The sequence below is a fragment of the Chanodichthys erythropterus genome, chromosome 13 (assembly GCF_024489055.1).
Source record: "Chanodichthys erythropterus isolate Z2021 chromosome 13, ASM2448905v1, whole genome shotgun sequence".
Taxonomy (NCBI): domain Eukaryota; kingdom Metazoa; phylum Chordata; class Actinopteri; order Cypriniformes; family Xenocyprididae; genus Chanodichthys; species Chanodichthys erythropterus.
In genome coordinates, this window is record NC_090233.1 from 43,045,785 (window position 1) to 43,069,506 (window position 23,722).

At 36.1% G+C, this 23,722-nt stretch overlaps 1 protein-coding gene across 5 annotated transcripts in view; it reads left to right on the top strand.

The window, feature by feature from the left end:
* The window catches only part of dmrt1 (doublesex and mab-3 related transcription factor 1), a 60,282-nt gene that overhangs the window by 10,820 nt on the left and 25,740 nt on the right, over positions 1 to 23,722 (top strand). For 2 of the 5 annotated variants that reach the window (XM_067408389.1, XM_067408390.1), the window contains one exon: positions 21,851 to 22,182. In XM_067408389.1, the coding sequence (XP_067264490.1) occupies positions 21,851 to 21,978 (128 nt within the window). In that variant the 3' untranslated portion in view covers positions 21,979 to 22,182. Of the gene's footprint in view, positions 1 to 2,649; positions 2,653 to 5,411; positions 5,557 to 21,850; positions 22,183 to 23,722 lie in introns of those variants that run through there. The other 3 variants (XM_067408387.1, XM_067408386.1, XM_067408388.1) reach the window with 3 other exon arrangements.

A 23,722-nucleotide genomic window follows, 5' to 3' on the forward strand; every position in this document is an offset into this window, starting at 1 on the left:
ACGAATTTGTTCTCTTAATTTAACGACTTTTTTCTCGTAATTTAACGAGTTTATTCTCAACATTTTATCTCGACCTTTTTCTCGAAATTTAACAACTTTAATCTCGAGATGGTTTTATTTTTTTATTATTGCTTGGCCCTAATCCTCTTTCGTAATATGCTTACAAAATCTTTAACAAAGTTTTAATAAAATTTGAGAAAAGATTTTTCTGGTTCAGGTTCAATTTTTCTAGACTGGAAATCAATTTTGGGCACTACTGTAGTTCATACAGATTTTCATACAGCTTTTTTTCTTCTAATTTCTAAATATTTTCCATTTCTAAATTAACTTTTTTTTTTTTTTTTTTTTTAGAGCTTTTTAATGCAAAATTGTCACTGTCCTGCATGCGACTGTAACAGAAGAGTCCCATTTAAAGGCTCAAATTCTTGTGTACTTCAAGTGGTTTGACCTGCTTTTAGTAAGTAGTTTGGTGTAATATTGGTGTAATATTTTAATATTTCATAAAAAAAAAAAAGCAGTTTAAAATATATATATATTACAACAACATTTGTCTGTCAAAGTCAATTTAATGCAAACACTTTTAAGGGAAGAAAACTGTAAAAAATGAAATCACAGATAGGGCCCCTGTAGACTCGTGAGACTGTGTGTCAAGGTCATTAAGATAAAAATATCAGATTATTAGACCTCTAGATATGAAGGTTAGTTTAAGTTGTCATGTCAAATGGAATGAGTTTTTACCTTAACAAATATTATAGAAAATAGAAGCATGAAACAGAAGTGTGAGATTTGTGTTTCTGTAAGAACAGTGAACCTGAAATAAAAGCGTTAAGGTCACATTATCTAGCAGGATTTCTCTTTGAATCAGAACGCGTCTTGTAATTCTGAAACTACACAGTTGTCGGTATGGCCAACAATGTTTGTAGAAAATTATGTATTCTCTCTTACATTTGCGAAATCATAACGTGTTCCATGAAAGTTTCCATCATAGCTTCTTCTCTTTATTAGGGATCATTTGATAAGGAAGTAACAGGGCAAGGAGCTATATTCCTCCTCATCTGGCTTTTATCTCAGTGTGTCCATCTCCCGCCCTCTCCCACCTCCAGTGAGTGGGGCTCCGCTGCACTGCAGGTGGAGAATGAAAATATGAGGGTTGCGTAGAGGATCCAGACAGCTGATGGTGCCAGATAAGAGCTCACTCAGGGAGGTAAAGGACTCTAGCCAGCCCTCATTAATGAAGCTGCTCTGGATCTAACAACACTAGCAGGCCTGTTCATCATTTCTGTGAGCAGTTGTTGTATTACATGAATTGGGAATCACAATGCACTTTCAAACTGCTGAAGCTGCCCTAAGCAGGCAATATGCAGTGTTACCAGATTTTTGCCTAGATATGTTCATACCTGAGATAGAGATTGGAATCACAGGGAATGATGTTGAATGATGCATGGATTTTATTCCACTTGCACTTATTTGGATGTAAGTGTTATGGTAGGTTAAGAGTGGCATAGAAAAGCCAGGAAATAGCTGAGTAGCATTGCAAATGTTTTGGCACAAACACACAGTGTTTGTCTCTTGCTTGTTGTGGCACATTTTATTTTCATGTATGTATTGGTGGGGTACTCTTGGAAAAAAATACAGTTCAATTTGTATTATATTTGTTATAGGCAATACAAGAGGCTGACATTGTTTAAATAACAGTTTATAAACCTGTCAAGAGTTGATGGGGTGGACAGTAAATGGTGACATATTACTGGCTGACAGAAATCAAATTCCATAAAAGCGAAATTGAAAACACCCTAAAGCCCCTGTGCTGCCAAATAGACAGCTTATTTTAAAGTTCTCACAAGAGGGAAGAAAACTTGCCAGAGCAGTTTGTTGCAGTTTATTTTGAAAAAGAGAGGGAGAAATAAAGCAATCTAGGAGGTCAACCACAACTTACACTGGCCATTTTTTTCTCCCTCCTGGACTAGAGGTTCATATTGTCACATGAACAGAGTGTACAGACTCTGATTTTATCAAGTGTTTTCTGTGATCTGAGATAAATGTGTCATACAGTGTGCAGCAGAACTCAAGACCTGGTTTAGGATCATCACTGTATCTGGTGTGTCCATGTATATTATTTAACACAATGTGTTTTACACAATTATTTAAATACAATGTGTATGCAAATTAGCTGGGCCAACATAAAAATACACTTCTGTTCAAAAGTTAGGGTAAAACAGTAATATTATGGAACATTATTAAACATTATTATTAAAATAATTTCTATTTTAATATATTTTAAAATATTTTTAACATATTTATTCCCTTTTTTTTTTGCAAAAAATTATTTTGCAGCTGAGTAACATGAACAAAAATCAGTAGACTAAAGAACAACTAACTAATATAGACTATCTAATATAAATTTCAAACTTTATTAAAGACTATACAGTCAGTAATACAATAAGAGCAAATTAGCAATAGAACAAATAAATACAACTGAACAAATTTCAGAAATTGAAATCAAATGTAAAATAACACTGCATATTTTCTTTTTATTAATAAAATATAGATTAATCCTTATTAAAGTTACAAAATGTATTCAGTTAAGATCAGTGTTTGATTTTCTGTTTCTTTTGTTCTTTGATTAACAGTAATGAAGACAGACGGCAGCAGGTTTATTAGGCTGCTGTCATTTCAAGGCTGAATGAACGGATCCTATACTGTTACACAGTTACTGTTAATGCATTTTCTTTCTCAACTGTTTACATTCATTTAAGACATAACCGGCAATGTTTACGATAGGCATGTGACGGTATCAAATTTTCATGTTGTGATTAATTGATGAAGCTTTTATCACGGTATACAGTATTATCACAATATTAAAATAAGTTGCAAAACCATTTTTGTCATAGTTTAACAGGTTTAATAACTCTTTTTGTAATAAAACAAAAACAACTCTGACTGAAATTTTCAAACAGATTAAAATGCAAAAGAATTAGGCTTTTTACTCTATTTAATGCATTAACTAAGATTGAGCAATGGCTACATTTTTTACAGAAAGTGTTATTTTTTGTTAATGTTAGTTTAGAAACACAACTGATCATTGTTAGTTTTATCTCAGGTCCATTAAATAAGTTATTTTGTTATTTTAGTAATGTTATTAAACAGTAACTAAGAAATTAACATTAATTAATAATAATTAATACTTTATAAGTATTTTAATTGTCAGTTTAGTGATAATGAATTAACATTATAACTAATGAAGCTGTATGTTTTCAAAGTTTTACTGAACAATAACAAATAATCAGAACATTTCTAATCATTAGGGCATGTTGTAGTCCAGATTAAAATATAAAAATGTTTAGGTTTGAAAATAAATATCCTTTTAAGTCTTTTTTTCAGTATTCAGTATTTGGTGCTGTGATGAACAACACTGAGATTACAAAAAAATGAATGGCTGTTTGAAGCATTTTAAAAACTTCACTAGCGCAGTTACTTTGTTTGCACGGTTTCCGTGGTAACCGCTGCACGCTGCTGTTCCATCAGCGCCCTCTGCTGTCAGAGAGTTCATTCAGCTCGTCTCCTTCACTGGTTCCGCCATGTGCTTCTCGTGCACGTTGGGATTGTTTACATCTGAGCGAGTGTCCTTTTGACACAGAATACAGCGGTGTTGTGCATTTTATACGATTGATGGGTAAAGTATTCTTAATTGCCTTATAAAAAATTAATAATTGGTAATAAAATATTATTTACGGTATTCTGAAGTGCCGACGATTACAATATCGTGCATATTCCTTATCGCGATTTATTGCATTACCGAATATCGGCACAAGTCTAGTTTAAGAGGATATTTTGACTAAATTTTGTGTGTATTTGTCTGTTAAAGCGCAAGAAGACGCGAAACAGAACTCATTCAGTATGGACGCGCTATATGAGAAAGCCGCCTTTTTGTGTGCACCCTCTGGATGTGTGGGCAGCAGAGAAAAAAATTTCACGTCTTCTTGCATTTGAATGGTTTAAAACCACATTAACATGCACACACAGTAATCGAAAAGTGGAATCTAAATTGTAATTTTCTAACAAGTTTCTGCTCAAGAAACAATTAGTCTATTATTATCAATGTTGAAAACAGTTGTGCTGCTTAATATTTTTGTGGAAATTTTCGTGATACATTTTTTTTTTTCAGGATTCTTTGCAGAAAATGCATCCTTACTGAATAAAAATATTTCTTTTTTAAAAATCTTATTTGCTGCGTCCCAATTCGCATACTATCCGTCCTAAATAGTATTCGAAAAAAGAATTAGTATGTCCCAAATCGTAGTATGTTGAAATGAGTATTCCAAAGATACCCGGATGGTCTACTTTTTCCGGTTAGAATTCGAAGTGCAGATCCGTGCACACTTCTAACCACTAATATTGCCCATAACACATTGCGCTGTGGACGAGGATTCGATTAGAACTACAAATACGAGTAAAAAGTGTTAAAAAACCACAAACATGACGGATGTGCGAGACCGACGGTTAAGCAGAGCGGTTAAGATAAAGGGGCTTGAATGATTAATAACAAGTATCTAACCTGACGAAAATATGTTTATTAAATGTTATCCACATTATATTTCATCTGCAACAGCATTGTGAACTTTTATAACGATGCGTTTGGTCATTAATTTTTAAATGCATCATTATGCAAAGACGAGGAGAGTTATTGCATGAAAGACCCATGACTGGCAGATCAACGTGCGACTACATTTCTCTCCGAAACGGTAGGAAATTAAATTTAAATAAATGTGGAGGATTTTAACTGTGACAAGATGATTGACAGGGTAGTTTAAACAGTTACAGGTTGCGTAACTAAGCGACAGAACGTCCGTTAATGACGCAATTATGACGAGGTAGTATGTCCCAAAGCTTGCATACTCTTCTGCTACACACTCAAAAGTATGTACTTTTTCTTTACAAAAACAGTACATACTTATAGGACGTAGTATAAGTAGGCGAATTGGGACGCAGCAATTGACACCAAACGTTTTTATTTTTTAGCTTGATTATTAAAAAAAAAAAAAAAAAAGCAATTCGCATGATGCTATTTTGTTACTAAGTGAACTGACTCGTGTTGTATTCATATTGCTTAACATTGCTCCATTCATTGTCGCTACATTTTATTACTTTATTGGAGAGTAGAGTTTAGACAAGCTCTGTTCAATCTTGTGTTTCCCAAGTTGTTCAATATGCTGTTCTTTGTATGCGCTAACCTTGACATATTTTACACATTTGAAAATTATGATGTAAAACATTCATGAGCAGCAACTTTTAAAAAGTGATATTGTGTCTTTTGATTCTTGACTGTTCATACCATCAGACTCTTAATATGTTGACTTAACTCTTGTTCTTTTTTCCCCATCTTCCCCAAAATCAAATCCCTTTTTAAAAAGATGCCCAGTGGAAATGGCCGCCTGTCCAGCCATAATGTGCCCCCTCAGTACCGCACACACTCCTACTATTCATCTTACCTGAGTCAGGGGATCGACACGGCTGCATGTGTCCCACCCAGCACCTGCTCTGAGCCCAAAGCAGCAGGTCAGTCCCGCGCACACTCACACACATGCTCTTAGGGCCATAAACTTTTATCCAGAGATTATCAACAGTGTGAGCAAGTACATCTGAGGGAGGTTCATACTCTGAGTCAAGGGCGCTGTAAAATTTATAAAAATAAATAAATTCAAAGGTAAAACTTTTATGAGCATCATTTGTTCTGGTGACTTCAGATTTAAAGAGACAAGGACCATGTGCTAAGCGCTTTAGTCTTAGAACATATAGAATTCATAAATTGTATTATAAATTAAAATTTCTTGTGCCTTTCACTCTGCAAAGCTATAGAGCAATAAACTGGAACTGTCTAAAATTATTTATTTATTTTTTTAGAAACAATTTATGGCTTATTGTGCACCATTCTGAACTAATTTAGAGAGTTGAAGGGCATTTTAGCACTCAACGTCAGTGTGAGTATGATTATGGCGTTTCTGTGATCCACCATTCCCGTATACCTCTTAGCTTGCCACCTGCCCTGGCTGTTAATGATTTTTACATGCTGATTTCCATTGGTTTCAACATGAGGGTACCTGTCACCCCCACTATCACTGCAGGGGGTGTTATGTTCCATTACAACACAAAACACTCCAAGTTGGGTGGTCCAATCTCCAAAACACCCATACTCAGAGCCCAGCATTGAAGGGTCTGTGATCTATTATTTGTTTCCTGTACCTGCTATTTATATGATTCCCTAATGCATGGTTTTTGTGGTCTGTGGATCCACAGGGGGGATGTTAGAGAGTCAGAGAAAAGTTAATGTGTTAAATTAAGATATTAATGAAATGTGTTTAAAAAATGTTAACTCATTTAAAGAAATTGAGGTAACACTCTCGTATGGAGATCAGTTCTCACTTTTAACTAGTTGCTTATTAGCTTGCATACTGAATATGAATGACTACTTTCATATTGCATTTGAAACTGGGCTAATCAACTACTACACAATTGGCCGTTTAGTTTAGTTACTGTTGCTACTGTGCATCCGACAAGCCATGCTGCTCTCGTCCACCGACGTTAATCTACTAACTCCCCTGATTGCTTTGTCGGACAAAACGGCAGATTCGGCATTATAATTGGCTAGATCGGCTGTCAATCCAACTCCTGGCGAAGGGTCAATTACAACTTGAACAAAATTTCATTCAAGACTCAAGTTGTTCAAATCCTTTGGTTAGGGAAGATGACTAGATGACACTCGGTGACCATCCAGGCTAGTGTGGCCTAAGTTTGATCTGGTGTGCACTCCCTCTTCAGTCAGATCCCTAAACATCTCATAGTGTTATATTGTGTCATTTTCACAGCTTCTACAATAAGACCTGATTAGCTGTTCCCAGCATTGTCGTGTAACTATAGAGGACTTTGAGGTATTACTGCTTGTACTGTCATGAGAGATTAAAAAAGAGGCTCAGTAAATGACCAGCATTCAAGTTTAATTATTTTCAAAGTAGCTTTACAGTAAGATACGACGGCGCCTGGTTTTCACACGGCTTGTCTCTTGAGTCCTCTGTACTCTTTCTGTGGCTCCAGTGCTTGTGCGGCATGTATTTATTTTCCCTAGCGCTGGGGTAATCAGTTGGCCAAATATGAGGCCAAATAACCTTCAGGAGTGCGACGCTGTCCTTTCCGAGCGGCCCCCACAGCTGTCTTTGGAAAATTGCCTCTGGGGTTAGTGAGCGGGAACAAGTTAAGATTTACAAACAATGATGAAGCTTGTCATGCGTCTTTCTCCATCCGTCACGAGCGGCGGCCTGCCGGGGCGTCGAAGTGTTCTTCATAAAGCTCAGCTCGCTGTGAAATACGCCCCTGTGTGCTCTTTACTGCTGGGAGCTCGTCAGCAGCGCTCCGCCATAAATTGCCTGGGCCGGAGGTGACACTGCACTCCATCACCCGGCAGGGCAGCCTTACCTCCGCCCGCATCCGCCCCCACCCGCGGAAGCCGCCCAGCCCGTGAGATGATGTGCCCGCTGTGAGTTATGTAGGAATTTCAGTGTTATACGAGACAGTCTATGGGTTTTACCATTTTCTCTCCTGCTCTGTTTTTTCTTTTTGTCACTGTTTATTATCGGAGGATTCAAAGTTAGTTTTGTTTGCAGTCTGAGCCAAGTTTACAGTTTTGGTGAAAGTGGACAGGGGGCTTTTTTGTTTGCCTGCAACCATCACTAAAGAGAATAGGGCTGGGCAATATGGCCAAAAAAAAAAAAAAAAAATCATAAATCGTATTTTTTGGGCTGTATGGCAGTATATACACTATATGTATTTTCTACTTTTTCTATTTCTAGTTATTTCACATCCTGCCCAATGTTGTCCTCCTACAAACAATATTCATAATGAAGGCTATGAAAACAAATATAGCGAATGTAACCATGCAGGCTATGCTATATGTGCAAAAAAAGTGAAAACCACATTGCATTCTAACATTGTTACAACAACAATCTAAAAACAAAAATAATGCTTTTTAAAGCAGAAGTTAAATTCACTAAACTAAAAATTAAAATAAATAAAAACAAAAGCACAGACTAAATGTTAACTGGTTAGAGGAACACACATTCACTCATCTAAACTTAATAAATTTAGCCCGCATTTGATTACCCCATTATGTCACCAAAATACACTTACTTTTAGGTTTAAAATTCTACATATGGCTCATTTAATGTCCAACAACAAATATTTGAGCAAAATGTGTATTTTCGTCAGAATTATTGCGCTCCTATTCTGTTGCACACTGTCTTTTTGGCGCGTGTACATGGCAGCGCCCATTCACTTAAGTCTGTGAAGTTTAGTGGAGACTCTTTTAGGCTCGTCCCAGCTTCCGTGACCCCAGGTAACATCACTGATGATGTGTCCAGGTTGCATCGAGTCGATGTATGTTACAAACAAGGCTCGTCCACTGACAGCAAAATGGAAATATTTGCATGACCTTCTAATATTTAAAGATTAAAAATATACGTTTCACAGGTATCCACATCTCAAATGCATTAAACAGCACAAGTAATTGTCTGAGCATCTGAAAGGGCAAGCCGCTTTGAACTATAGGCATTATATATTTTATGAGTTATTTTGAAGCCCTTTATATAAAGCATGTCTCATGTTTAAGACAAATTGGATTATGCACTTTCCCCGCAGCAGCAAACTCTGTGCCCTCCGCTATTTTTCAGATGCGCTTGTAATATCAAACTACTGTATCGTACAAACTCGTTATACTGCCCAGCCCTAGAACAGAATCTGTGGCTTACTTAATAAAATATTGTAAAGATATTGTTTTGTAGTGCATAAGCTTTTTCTAAAAGTAACACATTAATATATATATATATATATATATATATATATATATATATATATATATATATATATATATATATATATATATATATATATAGTGATCGACCGATGTATCGGTTTACCGATATTTTTCCCGATATTTAAGCATTTTTCCATAATCGGGTATCGGTTTTGTAATATCGGATTCGCCGATTTACGGCGCCATCTTGTGGCCGTTTTGAGACTTCCTCCGTCTGAGGAGATCAGTCAACAACAACTCAGTGCACAGGTAAAGTATATGTTCTACTTGGTTTGCTTTAATTAATCAACTTTATTTAACATAACCGACATGCACAAATGAGATCTGAGACATAAATTCCTGATATAGTTAATTTATGCAGCATGTTTCTAAACAATTGAGACGAACTCATTGAGTCACGTAGTGTAATTCGTCATGTCCTGCCCCAATAAAGACGTAACTTTACATGAATTAAATAAAACAGACGTGAATGAGTGCATGTTGAAAATAAAAGCGCTGAATTTAATTCTCTATCTGTTGTATTTGCTCACCATTAGTCTAGAAGAAAAAGTTCGTTCATATTGCTTAGCAACTGACGGATGATCAGGAGGCTTAAAGGTACAATTTGTGATATTTTTTTCCGCTAGAGGTCGCTAGAAGCCTATTCAAAACAAAGGCGTAGTTTGATGACGCCAAGTTTTAGAGCGGAAATTTGGGACATGTGGTCTCCATCTCAACGGACGGTGCAAAAGAATAGGGATTGGAGTCTGGAAGAACTCATGTTCATGGATGCAATTATTAACGTTACTGTAGTATGAAGCAGAGCAGGACCGAGTGTTGCGGGAGCTGAACAAGGAGCTGAAGCGATTGATCAACACACGCCTCACGAGCAGCGGGACTTTTATTATGACACAGTCGCCAGCGCCGCTTCCGCTTTTCCGGTTATGAGTTTACGGGAGCTGTCCTTGTCGACAGAACAAGCGGCAGATGGTAAACAGTAATTATGTTCCATAAATAAGTAACACAATCCACCATAAAACGTGCAAGAAGTAAATAAGGAACTGCTTGAAGCAAGCTAGTGGTTTGCTGGACGCTAGACACTACTTCCGCATTTGTCCACGGCACTGTTGTCATGTGGTTTCTACGTCAGTAAAGGCGGTAACAAAGGGAACTGACGTCATTGACAGGCGACTGCACTGCCCCGTGTCACTGTTTAGAATGGGAATTTTCTCATGATTTACAAGTAGTTGAAAACATTAGAGATATTGTTTGTAATCAGCTGGACAAAATATATAACACTAGCCTAGTGGTTTTTGGATATTTTACTGCAAAAATTTTACATATTGTACCTTTAAGCACGGCCACTGAATGAAACTTTTGACAAGATTATCTTGTTTAAACACCCTAGATTATATTATCATTTACTACATAACAATTATTTCGCTAATACACATATAAATATAGCCTACCGCTTTGTGGAAATTAATTATTTATTATCTCCATGCGCGATCGCGGTTGATTAAGTTATAGTCAAACAGCACTTTGTCAGTTGGCATTTCATGATTTAACGTTAGATTAAATTTAGATCATAAAATGCCAACTGGCAAGTGCTGTTTAACTTTATTAGATTATATAATCATTTGATTTACTACATAACCATTATTTAGTTAATACAAATCTAAATAAATGCAGCTCTGTGGAAATTATTTAATATCTCCACACGCGATCGCGGTTGAGTAGCCCAATTTATAGTTTTGTGTAAATGCATAGATAAGTTACAGCACTTTGTCAGAAAGCATTTCATGATCTACACCGACAAAACATAATAATTATTAACACTAGTTGGAAAATGCAATGATGTATGCTGTTTTGTTTGTTACTTTCCTGACAATGTTATATATTCCAGCTAATATTACATTTACATTTACATTTTACATTATATTTACATTACTTTACTGAATACATATTATTCAGTAAAGTTTTTTTTTTGTATGCAAGGAGGGAGTGATTGTTATAAATAAAACGGTTTGTTCAGCTCATTTGTGTTGTAATAATTGTCAAAAACAGAAGTATAACAGTAAATAAATATCGGTTCTGCATATCGGTTATCGGGTACATAAACATGCAAATAATCGGTATCGGTATCGGTTATAAAAAATCAATATCGGTCGATCACTAATATATATATATCATATATATATAGATAGATAGATAGATAGATAGATAGATAGATAGATAGATAGATAGATACTCTAAATAAAACTGTACCAAATTAAGGTTCTTTTGGCTTGTAACAATAGCAGAACCCTTTTTTATAATATTTTGTTGCCTCTATTTGGGTTTTACATAAAAACAAAAAACAAAAAAAAAAAACAGCATGGGGTCATGTCAAAGGTCCTTTTAGTTTTTATTGACATGGCAAATTGTAGAAAAAATGACAGTGCAAACAACAGTTGTTAGCTGAATACATTAATAAACATCAAATGACATTGAACATGATATAGATGTAATGAAGACTAAGTTCCAGTGAATTATCTTCACAATCCTCTATGATGTCTTTATGTCCTTCGTTATGTGTATATTCTGAATGGCAGTTTCTTTCTGCAGATGATGAGGTTGTGGGACGTGACCGTTAAGAGTTACAGTGTGTCTCCTCCATTTGTTTACATAAAAAAAATATGTTTATGAAGGCCAAAATTAGCAAAAATGGACAGTATGTCAGCTCTTTACCATGTTAAAAGGAATAAGTGATATAGTCATGGAATAGCTTTAATTTTTTTGTGACTGGGTATGTATAAAGTAATAATTAAGAAAAAAATCGAACATGGATAATAAATTCAATATCTCTGTTAAAATGTATATACATTTAAAGAAAGAAATAATTTACCTGTTGAGAGTGTGGACGGTCTGTGTTGTATAGCTAAGCTCCAGAAAATCAGTCATGAGGTGAAAAACTAAAGGTGGGAATAAAGAACCCTAAACTCCCAACACAAAGAACCATTTCAGCATATAAAGGGTTCTACAGGACGATGCAGTTCTAAATAGAACTGTTACTATGTGTAAAGAACCACCTTTTTTTTTTTTTTTTTTAGAGTGTATATACATTCTTTTTTTGGACATGGTACTATGGTAATACCATCATGTTTTATTTGGCTTTAACCAAGCTAATGCCATTCTATTCTTTCCTTCTAGTACTACCCTGTAAATACTATGGTATTCATTCAGGTTCATTACATATTTTAAATAGTACAATGGTATTATCATCTCGTACATCACTACATGTTTCTGCCACAGTACTTTTTTCGAATAAGTTCTAAGTTTTTGTCGCTGTCCATCAGCAACGCTTTTATTTGAATACAAATATGGAGAAGGGCTTTATTTACAGGTAATTAATTACACATTCCAGTCACATCAAATCATATGTACTGTGCTTTTGACATATATCGATCGGCCTGATGCCGTTTACAAACCACAAATTTAATGGATGCAATTGTTCTCAGTCAGAATGTTATATCACTTTCAGAGGCATCAGATCCTCTGTAAAAAGTTCCAGGAAAACACAAAATCTTATTGGAGCAACCAAAGAGCCCATTTATTCTCTTTCACTGCAGGATTAACAAAGGGGAATAATGCTTCACTCCCAGCTTCAAGCACAATTGAGATGTAGAGCTTGAGCAGGAAGAGGTGTAACTTCTATTCTGACAGGGAGACTATGGAGCATTTTTTAACATTTAATCCATCCTGTTTGCATTATTCCTCTTTGGAACGTAGAACTCTGGCACAGCCTGTGCCCTCGAGGTTAAGTGCTGTTACATGTGTCCCTTTATATGGTTGTTACACAGTTTCACTAGCCTGGCTAGGGTTACAGATAGGGCATGAGTTCATAAAAAGCTGAATACACTAAATTTAATGTTGATTTTGAAGGAATTATGGATAAATGTTGTATGATGCCAGTTGCATGACAGCTTATATTGTTGTACTCTACATATTTTCCTGCTGACAATTGCCAGTTCTTATCTATTTCCCCTTCTGATCTCAGATCAGAAGGAGAAAGGTTTTCTCTTTTTCGCCACCTACACACAAAACAAAACAAACACTTGATAGCTTTTGTAATCTGGGCTGTATGTTAGTAGTACAGATTACGAGGATAGCTAACGTGCCACATAATGCATTTCAAAAACTTTCAAAAGAATCGGTAAAGCCTGACGTCTCTTAGCCAAGTAAATGAATCAGGGTGAATCAGTGGCCTGCAGGCAAAATCCCTGGCTGGAGTGTTATTTAACCGCACAGTCAGTAACTCCTACATGTCATGCTGTCTTCCCTTCTCCAGTGCTGATGCTAAATGCTCTGTCTTTTCTCTCTATGGATCGGTTAAATACCAGTGTAATTGGCTGCTCCAGGCTCAAGCACTGTCGTAATGTGTTGTACAACATTTCCATTAACACTTGCCTGAGGCACTGAAGAGATAAAATGGGTAATGACTGCAGCCAAAGGTTCTGCTCTTTTTAGCACACTGTCCTCCTCACGAGACAGTCTGCGTTAAAGAAAGTCTAGAATCTGAGTTTATATACAGCCATTCGACAAAAAAATATTTTTTAAGGAATTAATACTTTTATTCAGCAAGGATGCATTAAACTGATCAAGAGTGACAGTAAAGACATTTATAATGTTACAAAAGATTGCTATTTTATGCAAACTTAAATAAACAAACGTATCATGGTTTCCTCAATATTAACCAGCAACTGTATTCAACATTGGTAATGATAAGAAATGTTTCTTGAGCACCAAATCAGCAATTTAGAATGATTTCTGAAGAATAGAGTAATGACTGCTGAAAATTCAGCTTTGCCATCACAGAATTCAACATTTTGTAATATGTTCTAATAGAAGTTATTTGATAATCTTATTTTATTGTCAAATAAAATATTTTATAAAATACACAGCTTAAAGAAAAGATGTTCATAGTTTTTGCTTATTTTATGGGAATCTGTAGCTAATAAAAAAGCAAATCTTGTGTAAATTTGAGTCTTTACTTCATAGTTACTGGTTCCTTTTCCACACAGATTTCAATGAATTAGTTATTTGAAGTAGCATTTAATTAGTTTTGCTTACTAATGGAAGGTGGACATTCATTCTTGAGTAGAATGTTTTCTAAATATGGTCCTGTTCAACTTTAACCTCCACCGTAACATAATTCATTCAACTGAATCTATGAAGTTGTTTATTTCACCCGGGGGGGCTTCAGTCTCCCCCAGAGCCTTGCTAACCGATGCCTGCACTGTTTATTTCTCACTTGTGATGATTTTCTCTCCTTTAAGGATAATAACACAAAATCCCTCAAATCATCGATCCTGTGTCTCAAGTCATTATAGTATATCCATAATGTTTCGACGGATCGGCGCGCGGGCCGGGAGAGACGGACAGGTCATTTGCAGGGCTGGCGGAGAGCTGTATCAGTGCCAGTGATTTAACAGGGAGGAGGGCCTGTCAATTCTCTCAGAGACACTTTGAGACTGGGGACAGATTGGGGAACAATACAGGTCTGGAGGTGCTTATGTGTTTAATTAGCCTCTGACCCTGGCATGATGCCTCCTGTCAGACGTTACAGGCCACTCATGCAGATCTCTAATAGTCCGATAATGGGGACTCGAGTGTCCGATGTACTCACATGTGAGCTGAATTTTAGCAGTCTTCAGTGTCATATGATCCTAATGCTGATTTGGTGCTTAAACATTTCAACAATTTATCAATATTGAAAACAGTCATGCTGCTTAATATTTTTGTGGAAACCTTCGTACATTTTTTTTCAGGATTCTTTGATAAATTGACAGTTCATACTGTATAAAGAAATGTTTACATAAAGAATTTTGGTCCTACTTTATATTAAGGGATCTATATTAATATTTAAATTGATCATTTTATACAATGCACTTGTATAACAACTGCATACATGTCATTACATTGTACATATGTTTTAAAAGTACCTGCATGTAGTTAAAGCTGTAATTAATTTCTGTGATTACATCTATAATTGCACCGTTGACCCTTTCCTTACATTTTAACCCACCCTTAAACCTACCCATACCACCAAACCTGTCCCTAATCTTACCCGTATCCCATCTCAATAGCAGCAAAAGTGTTTTGCAATACATGATGAAGACAATAAGTACATTGTACCTGGCAATTACTTTTTTATGCAAGTCCATAGTAGGTAAAGACACCTAATTTAATAGTGTAACCACATTTTTTTTTGTGAATAGGCAAAATACCCTAATGTTTGGTCTTGCTTGCTGCTAAAGCTCATTTTTCATACTTCAGGTTAGGAGTTTTACACTTTGGTGCATAACTTGTCCCGCATGACTCGTACTATACGCTTGAATCATACCGCCCACAACACCTTATCATTGTACGGGTGAGTTTTGCGCAGGCTACATCACTGACATTTTTTTCAGAATTGTTGCATTTCGTTAGATGTGCCACCTATAGATCTTATTTTTACTGAGTTACAAACAATATCTAATACCCAGTATTCAGTTCATCAGTAAAAAATCTGAAGGTGCTCTGATATTATATTATACATAAAAAAAATAAATAAAATGCTTTTGAATTTTACTGTGCCAGTTCATGTTTATCATTAAGTGTTAAACACGTCAGCATCCACTTCCCTTGTGTGCTTCAAACTCCAATGCCAATGTGATTATGAGTGAGCACTTCACTCTGAGAACAGCATCCGTCTCTCTGCAGCAGCCACGGCTGTTCGCTCTTTGAAGAGTCAGCAGCTGTTTAAAGTGCCGCCTCCTTGCTGTAGGCCTGTGTTTTCTGCGCCATTAAGTCCTGCCACGGCTCTAATGATTGAGAGAGACGTGCATGTCATTCCTTGAGGGAACTCCATCTTCCCACAGCACATCTTCAGCCAAGTCATGTCGTATGGATATGTGTGTTTGTCTCTGAGGGTGCTTTCACAGCTTTTGGTTCTGAACAGAGTTCGTTTGATGTCAGAGTTTGGTCCGTTTGGTTAGTGTGAAAGTGGATTTTTAAATTTGAGGGGTTAACGAATGAACTACACCCAAGTGAACGGCAATACGGTTCACCTTTGGCGTAAGTTAGGAGGCACCAATACTACAGTTCTTGCAGAAAATTATAACTATATAACGAACCAATAAATTACAACAACTTGATGAAACTTTGATTTTTGAAAACTTTTGTTTCTAATAAGTTCCTATCAAGTAACTAGATAAGACAGTTTGAGGTGTGAGTTTGTGCAGATTAAGTTCTAGAACAAAACATCAAAGTATCGTCAAGTTATGTTTGTTATATTCGTAAATTAAAAGGAACCAGCAGCAAATTAGTCTTCTGGGTTCTGATGTCATGCCGGCACCACTTTATTGAAATTGACCACATGCACGGAACGTTCTTAAAAACTTCCGCAATGATAGAAGCCAGCTGGAAAACCTCCGGTAAAATGTCACTTGTTGGTGTGTTGTGTCTTCAACGTCCTGAGGTAGATTTAACAGCATCAATAGGATACTACTTAGTTTATAATCAGAATATAGTCACTTAAAGGGATAGTTCACCCAAAAATGAAAATTTGATATTTATCTGCTTACCCCCAGGGCATCCAAGATGTAGAGGACTTTGTTTCTTCAGTCGAACACAAATTATGATTTTTAACTGCAACCGTGCCGTCAGTCAAATAATAGCAGTGATTGGGAACTTGAACAATAAGAGTCGAAAAACTTCCATTGACAAATCAAAATTAAACCCTGCGGCTCGTGATGACACATTGATGTCCTAAGACACGAAACGATCGGTTTGTGCGAGAAACCGAACAGTATTTATACAATTTTTTACCTCTAATACACCACTATGTCCAACTTCGTTCAGCTTCCGGCTAGTGAGGTCTGATCGCGCTCTGACAACGGAAGTGATGTCTCGCGCTCATTGAAGTATATGGACGAGACATCACTTCCGTCATCACAACGCGTTTTTTGACCTCACTAACAGGAAGCTGAACGAAGTTGGACATAATGGTGTATTAGAGGTAAAAATTATATAAATAATGCTCGGTTTCTCGCACAAACCGATCGTTTTGTGTCTTAGGACATCAATGTGTCGTCACGAGCCGCAGGGTTTCATTTGGATTTGTCTATGGAAGTTTTTTCGACTCTTATTGTTCAAGTTCCCAATCACTGCTATTATTTGACTGACAGACGGCAGCGGTTGCAGTTAAAAATCATAATTTGCATTCGACTGAAGAAAAAAAGTCACCTACATCTTGGATGCACTGGGGGTAAGCAGATAAACCTCAAATTTTCATTTTTGGGTGAACTATCCCTTTAAATAGTCAGGCCTAGCATTAAAAAAAGACAAGTCTCAGTGTTCCTCCTTGGCAAAATACAGTTTGACCATCAGTTTTCACACTTTCGTGAGGAAAAAAATTAAAGATTTATTGTGCACTTTAGTTAGATTCATTGAATTAAATGTGAGTTTTCATAAGCTTTTGCTGCACTGACTGACAGCTTCTGTGATTATAAAGGGAGAGCTTTCTGTGTCATTTATTTGCAAGAAAAGCAATTGTTTTTCATGAGATTTTGTGAGTATTTCATACTTCCCCTTGACAAAATGTATTTTTAAACCTAGTGATTTTATAATGTTTATTCAAAAGTGAAACTGAGTGGAAAACTATTACAGGAAATGACTAATATGAGCTATTAAATGCTCCTTCTTATTTAAACATTCCCATTAGCTTCATCTTTGTTGCAATCAATAAAACTGGTTTATTGGTAAATTAGGCAAGTGTGATAACTGCATTAAAATATAAATACAACATTACAATTCAACCATTGATGGTTTTGTGTCAATGTACAGCAGAATGACAGTTCACCAGAAATGCCCAAGCTGGCTTAACAAAACCCATGAAGTAGTTGAATATGGTAAATTCTGTACTATTTTGTCACGTTTTAAAAGCTGTTGTTTAATATTTATTATATTATTTATTATAATTTATAGAATGAAACATTTAAAACACTTTGTGTAATTTTATTTTTTCTGTTGTATTCATCATTCAACTTCTGTAATCAGTAGAAAATTAACTTAAAAAAAATAAATAAAAAATCCTTGGCTGCTGACATGGCATTAAAATCTCAGCTACCTACCGACCTCTAATATCAGCCTATAACCAATATGGTACAATATGGTACAAATGTTGTGCATATCGTAACAGTTTTAGACTGATACAGTGAACATTTTTTATTAATTGCTGTAAGCATGTGTGTATGTGTGCATCTGTATACACGTTTGAGCATGTATATATGTGTGTGTGTGTGTGTGTGTGTGTGTGTGTGTGTGTGTGTGTGTGTGTGTGTGTGTGTGTGTGTGTGTGTGTGTGTGTGGGTGCGTGCCCGCCCGTGTGCGTTATCTCTATGCAACTCTGTGTGTTTATCTAAGTGAAGGCATTATGGACCCTCATGGCCCAGTGCTGGCAGTATATGAGTTGCAGAGGAAAGAGCTTATCCACAATAGATCAACCCTGAATTACCATCTTCTCTCACATCTGGGCTTTTGTTCACTTATTCCAAACTGCCAGAAATGATTGAGCTTCTTTCACTGTTTCCCCTCCCCTTTTCATGCTCTTTTTCTGAAAAAAAAAAAAAGAAGAAGAAGAAAAAAAAGGTTCCTTTTGTTAAACCACACAAAGACTGTTTAATAGTTGGGAAATATAAGATAGTCAGCCAAACAAGGGTGAATAGGGCAAAAGTTCAGATTGGAGAATAAGCTCTTTTTAGGTGTACAGAAATTAAATCCTCTCTTGTTTCAATACTGTTTTATACTTGACAGACACATGTGATTTTTATTTTTTGTAATTTTTGTGTCACCGCCAGTGTGTTGGAAATTTCTTGTTTGGCAACTTTGTGGAAGTTTCATAAATCTTTTTCTTATTGAATGTGTTCCCTGCTTAAAGACCCACTTCAGTTTAAGTTGGGTTTTGCTGGCTTAAGATGGTCTGAATGGCCAGCTGGTCTTCCAGCATGACCAGGTCAAATTTCATGTGTCAAAAATTTAAAAAAAATTTGCGAGATATTTCTTCTGTATATATAAAAAAAAAAAAAAAAAAAAATCTCCATTTACTTATTTGATTATTATTTACGTTTTATCTGCATATTTACAGGCCTGATTGTCTGTATTACAGAGTGTTTACTGCCGATCTAACATTAGTCTATATTAAACACTAATACAATGATAATCAAAGGCAACGAAGCTATGACACAGAACATGTCCGCTCGCCGAACAGCCCCACATCTGATTTACCGTCCCTACAAACGACCTGTCCGCTCACCCGCGAGATCTTCCCTTTAATTACACCATAGATTTCCCCCTGATGAACTCCCTCAGAATTAACACAGCCACGGCTAATTCCAGCCCCTCCTCTTCACCCTCATTCGTGTATTATTGTTGTACAGAGAGCGCCGGTGCAGTTTAGCTACACAAACATTAGTATTAACGATTGGCCAGTTTGGAATTGGTGACAAACTGCAGGCGGAGCGCAAAGTTTTGTAGCCTGAAACCAATCAGGAAGTTAATGAGGAGAAAAATTACTCCTTTTCGCCAGCGCCCCTTAATTACCTCCACGCCAGAGCAGCGCAGAGGAGGAAAGGCAGATGAAAAAGAGGGAGGGCAAGAAGGGATGAGGCACAGTAAGAGCCTTTATGCTCCTTTTCTCAGGTTATGAAGGTCAGGAAAGCAGCTGAACAGGATTTGTGTGCGCTGCCCCTCCCGACACTCGTAACTTTGATAGAATCTGTAGAGACTGTAATGTATTAGCTTCATATGCGCATTGAGATGAGAGCTGACCTGGCTCAATGCACAAACTACCATCCATTTTTATAGGGAACTATAACATTTGTGCTGCTATTGTTTCAGTTTTACATTTACATAGTCATTTATTTAAGCAGATGATTTGGTCTTTGGGTTAAAAAATGTAATTTAATAACTGTCAGGGCTTATTTAATGTTAAACAAAGCATCTGATTCTAAAGGTAATTTTTTAGAGAGTCTTAATTCATATATACATTGATATCATGATGCTATTTTAGTTATCAGTCTACACACAGATACTGGAGAAAGTCAGCAGATTACAGACTCGTCCTGCACTCAATAGCCTTGTGCTCACTCAGTAGTCTGACTGGCTCAATACGCCTATCTTCAGCTTGAGTAGGTTTGCCTAAGTAGCCAGAACTTGCTGCAATGTGAGATTCAGAAAAAGGCACCACTGTCTTTACTTTGTTGTAATGTTGAGAGCTGTTTGGTTTGTTTGGTTTGACTGGAGAAGCTGATAATCTCAAGATCAGAAATACTTTGACGGCACTGTTTCCACTCTAACATTGTGTTCTGCGTAAAAATTTAGATTGTTCACAGATTTGGGTAGAATTCAAGATGGTAACTTTAAAAAAAAAATAAATAAATTGGACACTTAAATTACACTAAGAAATATGTATAACTTCATTTTAACCATCTGCTTTCAAAGTGATTGTTATTGGACGTAAACTACCATTCGCCATTCAAAATTTGGGGGTTTGATTTTTTTAAAATATAATTATAATAAAGACTTACATTACATTACACTATTAATCAAAAAATGTATCAAAAATGTCAGTTTTTACAAAAATGTTAAAGGGTTAGTTCACCCAAAAATGAAAATAATGTAACCCTCATGTCATTCCACATCCCTTTATCTTTGGAACACAAATTAAGATATTTTTGATTAAATCCAATGGCTCAGTGAGGCCTCTATTGGGAGCAATGTCACTGAACCTCTCAAGATCCATAAAGGTACTAAAGACATATTTAAAACAGTTCATGTGAGTACAGTGGTTCTACCTTAATATTATAAAGCGACGAGAATACTTTTTGTGCAAAAAAAACCCCCAAAAAACAACTATTCAACAATATCTAATGGTGGCCGATTTCAAAACACTGCTTTGGAGCTTTACGAATCAAATCAGTGGTTCGGAGGGCAAAAGTCACAAAGTGATTTCATCAGTTTAGCAGTTTGATACGCGATCCGAATCACTGATTCGAAACAAAAGATTCATAAAGCTCTGAAGCTTCATGAAGCAGTGTTTTAAAATCGGCCATCACTAGATATTGTTGAAAAGTTTTGTTTTTTTGGCACACAAAAAGTATTCTCTTTCTGGTATTTTAGTATTTTCTTTGGTGTTGCTTGCAATAGAGGCCTCACTAAGCCATCAAATTTCATCAAAAATATCTTAATTTGTGTTCCGAAGATGAATGAAGGTCTTACGGGTGTGGAACAACATGAGTGTGAGTAATAAATTCATTTTTGGGTGAACTAACCCTTTAAGTGTCACAACTGCTTTCATTATTGATAATAATGTCATAATAGTAATGTCTTGATAATAATGTTAAGCATACTGATGTGTATTAGCAGCAAATCAGCATATTAGAATGATTTCTGAAGCATCATGTGACACTGAAGACAGGAGTAATGATGCTGAAAATTCAGCTTTGCCATCACAGGAATAAATTACATTTTACAATAGATTAAAATAGAAAACAGTTATTTAAGTTGTATTAATATTTTAATTAGTTTTTTACTTATTTTTGATCAAATAAATGTGGCCTTGGAGATACTTATAAAAACATTTAAAAAAAACAGATAACCTATCAGAGTAACTACCGGCATGTACTTTTTGTCTTGTTCTTGAACAATATGTCTTATGTTTATGGTTATTTCTGATAAATGCTACTTGGCTTGACATTTTGTTTCTAATTCAAAGACATTCAAGCATCTTTCAGTGTCCAAATACTTTTTGGCACTATTGTACTGTACATGTCATTAAATGTGAAAATGTCAGGAACCAAAAAGCTCATGTTACAAGCATGCTTCAGGTATTGTTTATCACAGATGCCAAAACCAGATTATGCTCGTGCTTAAAAGGTCTTCAATAATAAACAAAAAATAGTTTATGTGTCATGATGCATCCTATTTCAGCTTACTCCAGTGGAGCTCAAGATTCCATCAGCTCAATGATCAACACTGAGAACAAGCTTGAGTGTGAGAGCAGCTCAGAATCTGGAACCTTCTCCGTGGACTCCGTCATAGAGGGGGCGACCAAATAAAACACCCTCACCTGCACCAATCTCTCATTTAAAACAATTTGTTTCTGTTGAGTTGTTTCTGTAACTTTTAACTAAATGTGTAATGATTCTGTAACCAAATCCTACCTTATTGTTCGGCATTTTTTTGTAGTTAATACTGATCAGGTTGATCAATGTGGTGTTATGCAGCTTTGTAGGGGTAATTCTTTTAAGATGTAATCTAAGTTTCTCACTGATTATCAGAAAGTTTTTTGTTTCATACAGTTTGATAGCTTCAGTTTGTTCACTTTGCTGCTGCAGTTTTTAAAGACTAAATTGATTCACTTTCCAGCAACTATTGAAAGAAATGGCAGAGCAGAACGATTTATTGTCACATATCGGTTCAAGCTCAATATCGCTGTCATTGGCCTAATGGATAATCTAACTTGTTTCCATGACCTTCATGCTGCAGACTCTGTGAGGGCTTCTCCAGCATCTCCACAGTGTCGTGCGGGACAGTTGGGTTAGAAGAGATACTATTAAATTATGCTTCAATCTCCCAGCGAACGGCTTGTTTATTTATGGCCATCGCTAAAGGACATCATTTAACTTTTGATGATTTGCATCAGCCCTGTTCCTGTGCACGATCCAGCTAATGTGCAGTGCTCTTCTGAGCTTTCTTTGTATAATATGAAGCTGTGCCCTTGATTTTAATGGTGTTGGCACAGATAGCGTCCTCAGTCAAGTCACAAACAGAGGAGAAGAGAAAGACAAAACTTTCTTTCCTTTTAGGGTTATGTTAAATGTATTAGGCTGATTGAAATGAGCCACATGTTAATCTGATTTTTACATTTTTATTATGCTTTGACGATCAGTATATCTTTTGCACTTATTTACTTACATGCAACTCAATATTAGTAGGTATCTTGCAGAGACAAATTAATTTTCTTTGAATTTTGTTCTAAAATCAAATGTAAAATGTCCTTATTTTGTGCAGTTTTGTTAGACTAACAGTTCACGGTTTGATTGATTTGTTCATTTGTTTTCCAGACGTGTAAATTTACCCACTGTATTTTGCTGGTGGTGTGGATGTGCTCTTGTCCTCCGACACCATAATGTTACAAATATTTTTATTATTGTTGTGATTATAAAGCAATGCAAAAGCTAATTTGCAATCGTTGTATGTTTATATGCTCTCATGTTCAGTGGAAATAAAATCTTATTATTGATGACTGACTTTCACAAGGCTTTTGACTGTTGGAGCGCAATATAAAATCCGAAATGAAAATTACTTGTATTTTCTTTGCTCTGCACCCTCAAAACATTCATTCGATTCTGCCCCATCTGCTGTAATCAATAACCTGACCATCTTGTTTTTTTATTAAATGCACTTACTCTTAATTTCATCCCCCAGTGGTTTTAGTGAGAAGAATGTGGAGTTACCTATATGGCTTTGGCATTATAAATCACTTCTGGAGAGCAGATTGTACAGCAGTATCGATTGATCCTGATATATCACAGAAATTTACTGTCACTTCTGTTTTCAATTAAAGATACAATCAGTCAGATAATGACTTAATTGGATTTTACAGAAGATTGAGTTTTATTGTCCCGTGCTTTACGAGTTTAGTTAAGGAAGGCCGCTTTATCATAGGCTGTCAGCTCGGGGCTCCGGCGTGCCGCCGTGTCCTTCTGTTGCTGCTCCAGGTTTGTGTTCCAGCGACAGCCTGAAAAGTGTCTGTGGATTTGTTTTCCTTGAGCTGCTATTGTGCCATCAATCATGCCG